The sequence below is a fragment of the Neoarius graeffei genome, chromosome 10 (assembly GCF_027579695.1).
Source record: "Neoarius graeffei isolate fNeoGra1 chromosome 10, fNeoGra1.pri, whole genome shotgun sequence".
NCBI lineage: Eukaryota > Metazoa > Chordata > Actinopteri > Siluriformes > Ariidae > Neoarius > Neoarius graeffei.
The window spans coordinates 89,148,909-89,161,906 of NC_083578.1; the positions used below are offsets into that span (position 1 = coordinate 89,148,909).

General features: G+C 47.6%; 1 protein-coding gene across 7 annotated transcripts in view; it reads left to right on the forward strand.

Moving 5' to 3' along the window:
• Positions 1–12,998, forward strand: part of sema6bb (sema domain, transmembrane domain (TM), and cytoplasmic domain, (semaphorin) 6Bb) — a 247,084-nt gene that overhangs the window by 119,651 nt on the left and 114,435 nt on the right. For all 7 annotated transcript variants that reach the window (XM_060932577.1, XM_060932570.1, XM_060932572.1 and 4 more), the window contains 3 exons: positions 4,421–4,519; positions 5,675–5,765; positions 8,941–9,060. In XM_060932577.1, coding sequence (XP_060788560.1) covers positions 4,421–4,519; positions 5,675–5,765; positions 8,941–9,060 — 310 coding nt within the window. The remainder of the gene's footprint in view (positions 1–4,420; positions 4,520–5,674; positions 5,766–8,940; positions 9,061–12,998) is intronic.

Sequence of the window (12,998 nt, forward strand, 5' to 3'; positions counted from 1 at the left end):
ACTCACCTGACTGTAGACAGAGTTCCAGCAGCTTCCAGTTCAGAGCAGGTCTGTGCCTTGGTGGCTCCTGGGTTCCTGACAGTTTGGGTCAGTTATCTCCCAATAAGCTGTTCTTATGTACAATTTTTTTTTTGAACTGAACATCTTGAGATCTTCAGTTGTGTAGAAACGACTCCAAGAGACTTTCCTGAGTGTGTAAAACCATGATCCTCTTGGAACTATTCTTCTTCTTCTTCTTATTATTATTATTATTATGAGAGAGATAATTGTCCCTGCATAGAGTTAATGTTAATGTATAATGCAATCACACACACGCACACACACACACACACACACACACACACACACACACACACACACACACACACACACACTATACTTTATATAAATGTAAATTGCAGAGTGATGCATGTTATAATTCACAAATTAACTTTTTATACAGAAATACAGTGACACACACAGTACATCTATACATTACTATAGCACACAGTGATAACAGTGCACTTATGGAATATACACACACACACACACACACACACTTCCTAGTTTCCCGTGTATTTGGACACTTTGCTGTTGGCGTAATTAGCTTTCAGTAATTAAATGTTTCTGCATGGCCGAGTCGAGAGACAGACGCACCGAGCTGTGATTGTACAGGAAACTCTACACACACACACACACACACATACACACACACACACACACACACACACACACACACACACACACACACACACACCATATTTGTTCTTAGCCAGGAGATACTTGAGTCTGAATAAAGGAATTTTAATTGCCATGTTTGATTGCACTTTAGCCAGATTGTTTTCCAGTAATGAGGTGCTCTCTCGCTCTCTCTCTCTCTCTGTCACACACACACACACACACACACACACACACACACACACACACACACACACACACACACACACATACAGTTAACAAGAGCTAATTTAAACTAGACAAACACAGAGGCCACACCTCCTTCACTGACACTGACAGGTACATGAGCCATACCGGTACCTCACTCTTTCTGTGACACACACTCTCTCTCTCTCACACACACACACACACACACACACACACACACACACACACACACACACACACACACAGGTGTGAGGTAATTCATCTGTGATTTAAAGCATAAATAATTCAGCGCTTTAACACAAGCAGTGAGAGGTGACTGTGATATTTAACACACACACACACACACACACACACACACACACACACACACACACCTACCTTACACTGTACCAGCACAGAATAACAGAATGAATCGTTTCTGAAACGGAGCCTTGATCTTTAATTGTGGTGCAGGTCGAGTTTTTCTCTTCACACACCGCCTCCAAATCACTCCGTATTTACTGTTACTATAACAACCACTGTAACTATAAATGGATAAAAAGCAGGATGTGGGAAAAAAAGGTGAAGTATTTATCTCTGTTCTGTCTGTCCTTCAATCTGTACATATGCAAACAGGACCAGTCAAAAGTTTATACACCCCACTCTACTCATTCTCAGGTTTTCAAAGTAGGTCTTGTGAGTATTTTCTACAGTGTAGAACAAAACTGAAGAATCAGAACGACGAAATAACATCTGGAACGTCTGTAAGGATGTGGTAAAGAAAAAAAGTGTTAAAAATCAATATGTTTGATATTTTAGATTCTAAAATAAAGTATCCAGTGTTTATCTTGATGATGCTTTGAACATTATCAGCGTTCTCTTAACCAGCTTCATGAGGTCGTCACCTGGAATACTTTCATTTAACAGCTGTGGCTCGTCAAAAGGTAATTAGTGGACGAGTTTCTTACCTTCTTAATGCGTTTGAAATCATCAAACAGTAAATAGTAAATAACAACAATACTATACTGTAATTAAACAGCACCATTCCACACCACGACTATAATAATCCATACAGTGTTATATCAAAAACCAAGCAACTCAGTAAAGAGAAACGACGTCCATCATTACTTTAAGATGACTTTAAAAAGTGGTTTTTAATTCGTAAAAATCATTAAGAATAAATATTTAATTAGAAGGTGTGTCCAGACTTTGACTGGTAGTGTGTATAGAGCAGCTCCTGAAGTGCCTTGTGTGTAATGTGTGTGTAGAGTGTGTGAAGTGGAAGACTCTATTAAAGCAGAGATTTATGGTCAGTGGAAACACAACGATCACTTAACTTTATAGGGCAGAGTAATGGAATCCTGTTAAAACACACACACACACACACACACACACACACACACACACACACACACACACGGGGCCATGTGTGTGCTTGGAATACTGATCTCTCACCGCCCCTACTCTCTCTCTCTCTCTCTCTCTCTCTGTCCTTCTCTTTCCCTCTCTCTCACTCTCGCTCTCTCTCTCTCTCTGTCCTTCTCCTTCCCTCTCTCTCACTCGCGCTCTCTCTCTCTCTCTGTCCTTCTCCTTCCCTCTCTCACTCTCTCTCTCTGTCCTTCTCCTTCCCTCTCTCTCTCTCTCTCTCTGTCCTTCTCCTTCCCTCTCTCTCGCTCTCTCTCTCTCTGTCCTTCTCCTTCCCTCTCTCTCCCTCTCGCTCTCTCTCTCCCTCTCTCTCTCTCTGTCCTTCTCCTTCCCTCTCTCTCCCTCTCCCTCCCTCCCTCTCTCTCTCTGTCCCTCTCTCTCCCTCTCTCTCCCTCCCTCTCTTTATCTCTCTGTCCCTCACACTCTCTCTCTGTCCCTTGTTCTCTCCCTCCCTCCCTCTCTCTCTCCCCCCTCCGTCTCTCTCCCTCCCTTTCTTTCTCTCTCTGTCCCTCACACTCTCTCTCTGTCCCTCGCTCTCTCTCTCTCCCTCCATCTCCCTCACTCTCTCTTTCTGTCCCTCGTGCTCTCTCACACACTCTCTCTCTGTCCCTCACTCTCTCTCTCTCCCTCTCTCTCTCCCCCTCTCTCTCTCCCTCTCTCTCCCTCCCTTTTTTCTGGCTCTGTCCCTCACACTCTCTCTCTGTCCCTCTCTCTCTCTCTCCCTCTCTCTCCCTCCATCCCTTGTGTTCTCTCACACACTCTCTGTCCCTCGGTCTCTCCCTCTCTCATCTCTGTCCCTCGCGCTCTCTCTCCTTCCCTCTCTCTCACTCTCTCTCTCTGTCCTTCTCCTTCCCTCTCTCTCACTCTCGCTCTCTCTCACTCTCTCTCTCTCTCTCTGTCCTTCTCCTTCCCTCTCTCTCACGCTCGCTCTCCCTCCCTCCCTCTCTCTCTCTGTCCCTCTCACTCCCTCTCTCTCCCTCTCTCTCCCTCCCTTTTTTCTGTCTCTGTCCCTCACACTCTCTCTCTCTCTGTCCCTCGCTCTCTCTCTCCCTCTCTCTCCCTCCATCTCCCTCTCTCTCTCTCTGTCCCTCGTGTTCTCTCACACACTCTCTGTCCCTCGCTCTCTCTCTCCCTCTCATCTCTGTCCCTCATGCTCTCTCTCCATCTCTCTCTCTCTCCTTCCCTCTCTCTCCCTCTCTCCCTCCCTCTCTCTCACTCTCTCTTTCTGTCCCTCGCTCTCTCTCTCGCCCTCTCTCACTCTCTGTCCCTCGCGCTTTCTCTCCATCTCTCTCTCTCTCTCCCTCTCACTCTCTCTGTCCTTCTCCCTCTCTCTCTCTTTCTCTCTCTCTGTATGATATACTTACAGTTGAATAATTAGGTGTGAAATGTGTTTTGTGCTGAATGAACGAGCGTTAGATTTTAGACAGAAGTTGGTTTGAATTACTCTCTCTAATTTACACTTTCTCACTCTCTCTCCTTTACACTGTCTCTCTCTGTTTCTCTCTCTCTCCTTTACACACACTCTCTCTCCTTTACACTCTGTCTGTCCCTCTCTCTCTCGCTCTCTCTCGCTGTCCTTTACACTCTTTCTCTCAGCACTGCAGCAAGGGGGCGCTAAAGTCAGTATAGTGCAGAGGCTAGTTTCTCCAGGGGTCTCATTTATCAGCTGTGAGAGCATATAGCGTACACAGGGATGTTGTTTACCATATATGGCAATTTCGGGGCGATTCTTTATGCAAATGAGCAGAGCAGAGCCATTTGGAATGTCGAGGATGAATCAACTTGCATCGTATCTCGATGTAACGCAAAAATGATTCGCCACATCATACAACATTTTGTGCTTCTGTGTCAATCTGTTTGCTAGCACGATAATTAGCGCTGAATCAGCGCGCTCGCTGGGAAACATCGCTGCTTTCGGAACGAGACGCGTCTCCAATTAATCTAAAGGTTAAAACTGTCATGTGACGCAGCTAGCAATGAGCTAAACAAGACATAAACAAGCTAACGTCAGTGATGTACACAATGTCTGGTGGATGATGGGGGGAAAACAAAACAATTGCAAACAATATGAAAACTGAAATCTGACTGTGTGTAGAGTGACATCATCATGACATCATCATCAGTGTTGTTTTTGTTGTGTTTTTTTTTTCAGGATGAATGTCGTAACTACATCAAAGTCCTGCTGAGTCGACGAGGCGGTCTGTTCATCTGCGGCACCAACGCCTTCAACCCACTGTGCGCCAACTACACAGTGAGTGTGTGTGTGTGTGTGTGTGTCTCCAGAAAGCTACAGTCTCATAAATAAATCGTGCGATTGCTCACAGTGTCTCCCACTGCGCCGACTTTCATCTTCTACACACAAGAGTGCCACCGAATCCCATCATCCCCTGCTGCTACACACACACACACACACACACACAGTGACAGAGACGAAACCTGACCCAGAGATGTATTAAACATTAGTGTAAATATTAATCCACTGCTCACGCAGCACACTCACACTCTCCCTCTGTCTTTACACACACACACACACAACTGAGCTGACACATGCTGTCTCACACACAAACATCTAAATGCCTTATTTACTTGCAGCTGACACACACACACACACACACACACACACACACACACACACACACACACACACACAGTCATTGCTCTCTGGTAATGAAACAGTACATCTCTCTTCACTTTTCTCTCTCTCTCCCCTCTGTCTCTCTCTCTCTCTCTCTCTGCCTCTCTCTCTCTCTATCTGTCTCTTTCTCTCTCTCTGTCTGTCTGCCTGCCTGTCTCTGTCTCTCACTTTTCTCTCTGTCTGTCTCTCTCTCTGTCTGTCTGTCTCTCTCTCTATATCTGCCTGCCTGTCTGTCTGCCTGCCTGTCTCTCTCTCTGTCTGTCTGCCTGTCTCTTTGTCTGTCTGTCTGTCTCCCTCTCTGCCTGTCTCTCTCTCTGCCTGTCTGTCTGTCTATCTGTCTGCCTCTCTCTCTCTGTCTGTCTGCCTGTCTGTCTGTCTGTCTGTCTGTCTGTCTGTCTCTTTCCCTCTCTGCCTGTCTGTCTGCCTGTCTCTCTCTCTGCCTGCCTGTCTGTCTGTCACTTTTCTCTCTGTCTGTCTGTCTCTCACACTTCTGTCTGTCTGTCTCTCTCTGTCTGCCTGCCTGTCTGTCTGTCTGCCTGTCTCTCTCTCTGTCTGTCTGTCTGTCTGCCTGTCTCTCTCTCTGTCTGTGTCTGTCTGCCTGTCTCTCTCTTTCTGTCTGTCTAACTGTCTGTCTGTGTCTCGCTCTCTCTGTCCTCATTCTAAATCAGGATGGAGTGTGTGTTCAGTCTCTGTTCATCGTCACACACAGAAGAAGAATCTCACTGTGACATCTCAGTAATAATACATCGTCCTGTGTGTGTGTGTGTGCAGGCAGACACTCTGGAGATGGTGGGTGAGACAGTCAGTGGTATGGCACGATGTCCCTACGACCCCAAACATGCCAACGTCGCTCTGTTCGCAGGTAAATAATAATAATAATAATAATAATAATAATAATAATAATAGGAAGAGGGGAAAGAGAAATACACTCCTGTGCAAAAGTCTTGCGCTCATGTAAAGAAATGCTGTCGACCAAAAATGGCTTAAAAATAATGAAATGAAATGTTTGAACATTAAAAAAAATACTATAAACAGTAATCAGTGAGCCATAATAAATGAAACAAAGTCAGTATTTGGTGTGAGACGACCCTTTGCTTTAAAAACCCCAAAAATCTCCGTCTCAGGTCCAGTGAGTGCAGTTTTATGCGGAAATGAGCTGTAGGTTTTACTGAGCATCTTCCAGAACCAGCCACAGTTCTTCTGGACACTTTGACTGTCACACTCGCTTCTTCATTTTGCACCAAAACCCAGCAGCCTTCATTATGTTTTCTTTTTTAATCTGAAAAGTGCTCTCTTATGGAATATGCTGCTCAGACATTTATAAACTTTTTTCTGTAGCGTTTAATTTTGTGGTGGAAAAAAGCGTTTGGACTCTAAGATGTTTTTGTAATGTAGAAGTCATTAAATAGAAATCTATAACAAAGTTTGTATGAAAAAAATCAGGGGGCCAAGACTTTTGCACAGTACTTTATATGAGAAAGAAGATGAAAAAGAAGACAAGAGGAGAGAAAAAAGAAATAGATGAGAGGAGTGTAGAAGAAAGAAAAGAAAAGATGAACAATGAAATGGAGAGGAGAGAAAAAGGGGAACAATAAGAGGAAAAAACAAAAGGAACAGAAAGAGAGGAATAAGAAAAGAGGGAAGGAAGAAGAGAAGAGGGGAGATGAGGGGAAGGAAGAGAGGAAAAGGAAAGAAGAAGAGAAGAGGACGAGGAGAAAGATGAGGAAATGAACGTAAAATAAAAGATGAAAATAAAGGAAGGAAGAATTGAAAAGAAGAGGAGGAAAAAAGGAAATCACACACACACACACACACACACACACACACACACACACACACACACACACACACAGATCCTGACAGACTATAAATAAATGAAATATGATGTAATATGTTAAGGACGTATTATTTTATGAACAGTAGGAGTATATTAAACCCATACATTATCACAGCGTGTGTGTGTGTGTGTGTGTGTGTGTGTGTGTGTGTGTGTGTGTGCGCGCGCGCGCAGCAGTTTGAATACTTTGAGCATCACAGTCTTGAGTTTCTGCTTTTTTAGTTTTGTGCTCAAGCAAGCAGAAGCGAGAGACAGACAGACAGACAGACAGACAGACAGTCAGCAAGAGAGAGTGTAAAGGAGAGAGAGAGGCAGATGGATGGAGAGAGAGTGTGTAAAAGAGAGACAGACAGACAGATAAATAGACAGAGAGTATAAAGGAGAGAGAGAGACAGACAGAGATGGAGAGAGAGTGTAAAGGAGAAAGACAGATAGTCACTGAGAGAGTGTAAAGGAGAAAGAGGCAGATGGACAGAGAATGTGTAAAGGAGAGAGAGAAAGACAGACAGACAGAGTGTAAAGGAGAAAGACAGACAGATAGTCAGCAAGAGAGAGTGTAAAGGAGAGAGAGAGGCAGATGGACAGACAGAGAGTGTGTAAAGGAGAGAGAGAGACAGCGAGACAGACAGACAACGAGAGAGTGTAAAGGAGAGAGAGACAGATAGACAGCGAGAGAGTGTAAAGGAGAGAGAGACAAACAGACAGAGAGTAAAGGAGAGAGAGACAGTGAGAGTGTAAAGGAGAGAGAAAGACAGACAGATAGACAGAGAGAGTGTAAAGGAGAGAGAGACAGACAGACAGATAGACAGAGAGTAAAGGAGAAAGAGAGAGACAGTGAGAGAGTGTAAAGGAGAGACAGACAGACAGATAGACAGAGAGAGTGTAAAGGAGAGAGAGAGACAGAGAAAGTGTGAAAAGGAGAGAGAGAGAGACAGCGAGAGAAAGAGAGACAGACAGACAACGAGAGAGTGTAAAGGAGAGAGAGACAGATAGACAGTGAGAGAGTGTAAAGGAGAGAGAAAGACAGACAGATAGACAGAGAGAGTGTAAAGGAGAGAGAGACAGACAGACAGATAGACAGAGAGTAAAGGAGAGAGAGAGAGACAGTGAGAGAGAGTGTAAAGGAGAGACAGACAGACAGATAGACAGAGAGAGAGTGTAAAGGAGAGAGACAGACAGATAGATAGACAGAGGGAGACAGTAAAGGAGAGAGAGACAGAGTATAAAGGAGAGACAGACAGAGAGAGACAGACAGATAGATAGACAGAGAGAGAGACAGACAGACAGACAGACAGACAGACAGACAGACAGACGGAATGTAAGGGAGAGAGAATGATGAGGATGAGGATGAAAATGAAAGGAGAGAAAAGAGAAGAAAATGCAGAGAAAATGAAAGGAGAATAAATGACTTTTGGGGGGAAAAGGGATAAAAACTAAAATACAGGACAGAAAGAGAAAAATGTTTTATTTAAAAGAGGAGAAAAAATGAGAAAAGTAAGAAATAGAAAAAATACAGAAAAGAAGAAAGAAGGAAATAAAGAAAAGGAACAGACAGAAGAGAAGTGGAGGGAGAAAGGAAAAAAGAAAAGAGAAAGAAGAGGAGCAGTCAGTAAAAATGGAAAGAAAAAAGAAGAGAAAATGAGACGGGGAAGAAAGAAGATGAAAAGGAGAGGAGTGAGGGAGGAAAGACATTCAGGAATGAAACAAAGCTGGAGGGAGGAAAGGAGAGAGAGAATGAAAAAAGATGAGAAATGAAGAAATAGATGTGGGGGAAAGATGAAAAAGAGGGAATAAGACATGAAAAAATGAAAAGTTACAGCAAGGAATGAAGAGCAGCAGGGAGAGAAAGAGGAGGATGAGCCAGTATCAACTGAAAGACAAAAAGAGAAGAGAAAAAAAGAGGGTGATGAAAAGGAGAGGAGGAGAGAAAAAGAGAGAAAAGAAAATAAATAGATGAGAGGAGTAGAGAAGAAATCAAAAGAAAGGAATCAAATGAGGAGAGGAGGAGAAAAAGAAGTTAAAAAGAGGAAGGAAAAGAGGGAGGGGAAGAAAGGAAAGAAGAAGAAAAGATGAAAGGAATGGAAAGAAGGTGGCAGGAGAGGAGTGAAAGAAAGGAGTGTGTGATGTGTGTCGCTAAACTTGTACTTCAAGGTAAGAGTAATGCGCGTGTGTGTGTGTGTGTGTGTGTGTGTGTGTGTAGGTGAAAGCCTCTTCACTGCGACGGTGACTGATTTCTTGGCGATTGACGCCGTGATCTACAGGAGTTTAGGCGACACGCCGACACTGCGCACCGTCAAACACGACTCCAAATGGTTCAGAGGTGTGTGTGTGTGTGTGTGTGTGTGTGTGTGTGTGTGTGTGTGTGTTTATTAATGTTAAAAGGATCCTGTGGCAGTTTGTGTAAATGGGTGGAGCACAGAAGGACGGCAGGACAGAACTGAGTTCACAAAAACTCTCTTTATTCAGCTTTCCAGCTGCACACACACGCAGACACACGCACACACATCAGCTGTCTGCTTGTGGAGAGAGCCCCTCTGCTCTCACTCTCTCTCCTTAAGAAGGGCGCGGTCACTGGGAAGACACACACAAACACATCAATTAACAACAGGTGTCGTGATTCTGCCACTTAACTTCCCCGACTCCGCCCTCCTGTCACAGACCGATGCTAGTCCACGCCCCCGCTGCCACATACCCCCACCGCCCGACTCAGGCCGGGCAGCCGTCCGGCCCACAGCCGACTCCCCCCCCCCCCAACGGGAGAGGAAGTCCACCACGACCATCTGCGCCCCCGGCCTGTGGATCACCTTGAAGTTAAAGGGTTGGAGTGCCAGATACCAACGGGTGATCCGCGCATTGGCATCCTTCATGCAGTGGAGCCACTGGAGGGGCACGTGGTCCGAACAGAGGGTGAAAGGGCGCCCCAGCAGGTAGTACCGGAGGGCAAGGACCGCCCACTTGATCGCCAGGCACTCCTTCTCGATGGTACTGTAGCGCCCCTCACGCACCGACAGCTTGCGGCTAATGTACAAGACCGGGCGATCCTCCCCCTCCACCTGCTGGGACAAAACGGCCCCCAGCCCTCTGTCCGATGCATCCGTCTGCAACATAAAGGGGAGAGAAAAGTCAGGGGAGTGTAAAAGTGGCCCCCCACACAGTGCAGCCTTAACCTTAGAAAAAGCCCGCTGGCATTGCTCCGTCCACTGGACCGGATCTGGTGCCCCCTTTTTAGTCAGATCAGTCAGCGGGCTGGTGACGTCCGAATAATTAGGTATAAACCTACGATAATAGCCAGCCAGCCCCAGGAACTGTCTCACCCCCTTTTTGGTCTTGGGCCTCGGGCAGGCCGCAATCGCTGCAGTCTTGTTAATTTGGGGACGCACCTGCCCGTTGCCCAAGTGGAAGCCCAGATACCGTACTTCCACCCGCCCAATCGCACACTTCTTCGGGTTGGCCGTGAGACCCGCCCACCTCAGCGACCTAAGGACGGCCCTCAGGTGTTGTAGGTGCCGCGGCCAGTCATTACTATAAATAATGATATCATCCAAGTACGCGGCCGCATAGGTGGCGTGGGGGCGGAGGACCCTGTCCATCAGCCGCTGAAACGTAGCAGGCGCCCCAAACAGCCCAAAAGGAAGTGTGACAAATTGGTGTAAGCCGAACGGTGTGGAAAAGGCCGTTTTTTCCCGGGATAATGGAGTCAAGGGGATCTGCCAATAACCCTTTGTTAAATCCAGTGTCGAGTAAAAACGAACCGTGCCTAGCCGATCGAGCAACTCATCAATACGAGGCATTGGGTACGCATCGAATTTAGACACCGCGTTGACTTTTCTATAGTCCACGCAGAACCGGACCGACCCGTCGGCCTTGGGTACCAAGACCACCGGGCTACTCCAGTCACTGTGGGACTCCTCGACGATGCCCATTTCGAGCATGGCCTCGAGTTCTTCCCGAACCACCTTTTTCTTGTGTTCGGGTAACCTGTAAGGGCGGCTACGCGCTACCACCCCCGGGGGCGTCTCAATGTGGTGCTCTATGAGGTTAGTGCGGCCGGGCAGGGGTGAGAACACGTCCGAAAACTCGGTCTGCAACTGGGCAGCCTCCGCGAGTTGGGTCGGGGAAAGGTGGTCTCCACAGGGGACTGGAGAGGGATGTGATGCTAATGTTCCTTTTTGAACCTCCGGCCCCAGCTCCGCCTTCTCTGGAACCACCGACACCAACGCCACGGGGACCTCCTCGTTCCAGAGTTTGAGTAGGTTGAGGTGGTAAATCTGTAGCGCCCCACCCCTGTCCGTTCGCTTCACCTCATAGTCGACGTCCCCGACTCGCCGTGTGACCTCAAAGGGCCCTTGCCACTTGGCGACTAATTTAGAGCTCGATGTGGGCAACAGTACGAGTACTTTCTCTCCCGGTGCAAACTCTCTAAGTCGTACAGGCGGGTTTGCCGTTCTTGGGCCTGCCGCAAATTCTCCTGGGTTAGTTGTGTGAGTGTGTGGAGTTATGCACGCAGGTCAATAACGTATTGAATTTCATTTTTGCTTGGTGAAGGTCCCTCCTCCCAATTTTCTCGCAGCACGTCTAAAATGCCGCGCGGCTTACGCCCATATAATAATTCAAACGGGGAGAACCCCGTGGAGGCTTGGGGGACCTCTCGCACTGCAAAGAGCAAGGGTTTGAGCCATTTATCCCAGTTACGCGCGTCCTCACTTACAAATTTCTTAATTATGTTTTTAAGGGTGCGATTAAACCGTTCCACTAAGCCGTCCGTTTGTGGGTGATAAACGCTGGTGCGGATCGGCTTAATACCTAATAACCCATACAGTTCATTCAGTGTTCGTGACATAAACGAGGTGCCTTGATCCGTCAGAATCTCTTTCGGGATTCCAACTCGGGAGATGACGCGGAAGAGCGCCTCCGCAATACTGCGTGCTGAGATATTGCGAAGAGGCACTGCTTCCGGGTATCGCGTTGCATAGTCCACCAGAACTAATATAAAGCGGTACCCTCGTGTTGACCGATCTAATGGCCCGACGAGATCCATCCCAATTCTTTCGAACGGGGTCTCGATTAACGGTAGAGGGCGCAAAGGCGCTTTTGGAATGGCCGCTGGATTTACTAACTGGCATTCGCGGCATGCCGTACACCACCTACGGACATCGCCGCGAATCCCCGGCCAGTAGAATCGGGCCATTATTCGGGCTAGTGTTTTATCCTGCCCTAAGTGTCCAGCCATGGGATTAAAGTGAGCCGCCTGGAATACCAATTCCCGGCGGCTCTTCGGAATTAAAAGCTGCGTGACTCGCTCTTTAGTTTGAGTGTCCTGCGTCACTCGGTATAATCTATCCTTCATAATCGCGAAGTAGGGGAAGGACGGGGTGGCGTTTGGCTGGAGCGTTTGACCATCGATTACTCTCACTTGGTCAAAAGCATGCTGCAGAGTCTCGTCTCGCGATTGCTCTAACGGGAAATCCGCGAGGGATTCCCCAAGAGAGAGAGGAGGAGCCGGCGGCTCCTCACTCTGGCGCGGAGATGACGTAGACGGCTCTGTGACAGCTGCTCCCGCCAAAGCGACACCGGGACCTCCCCCTGTCAAATGGCAGGACCCACTCTTGACTAAGTGTGTCATTAAACCCCGAAATCCCGGCCAATCAGTCCCCAAAATTAAAGAGTGGGTAAGGCGAGGATTAACCGCCGCCTTCACTATAAATTTTTCCCCTCTGAAAATAATGTCGACCGACACTAAAGGGTAGTTGTGAACATCCCCGTGCACACATAACACCTTCACCAATTGTGCTCCCCCCAATGCCTCGTCTTGCACCAGGTTTTGGTGGATTGAGGTCTGATTACAGCCTGAATCCACCAACGCCTGATATGTAGCCCCTTGGATATTCACCGGTATGCGATACGCTCCGGCCCGATCGAGGGCGGCTCCTGGCGCGTTGGGGATCCGAACCACCGCGCCCACCTCCATTATCGAGCACTGCTGTTGGAGGTGGCCCGGTTCCCTGCAGCACCAGCAAACCGGCCCGGGCTTCCTCTCTGCGCTGGTGCTCTGGGGCTCACTCACCTGAGGGGGGGGAGAGACAGACACAGAAGGGAGACACGGAAGGGCACCGCGGGTGCGGCGGGCCGGCTGAGGTGGCGCCGGCCCCCGTCTCCACGGTGGGGGAATGGGGCGAGGAGAAGACACAGGAGGAGGGGAGAGAGAGAGAGAGAGAGGAGAGAAGAGAAGAGGTTGTCTGCTGTCCTGCCGTCGGGACA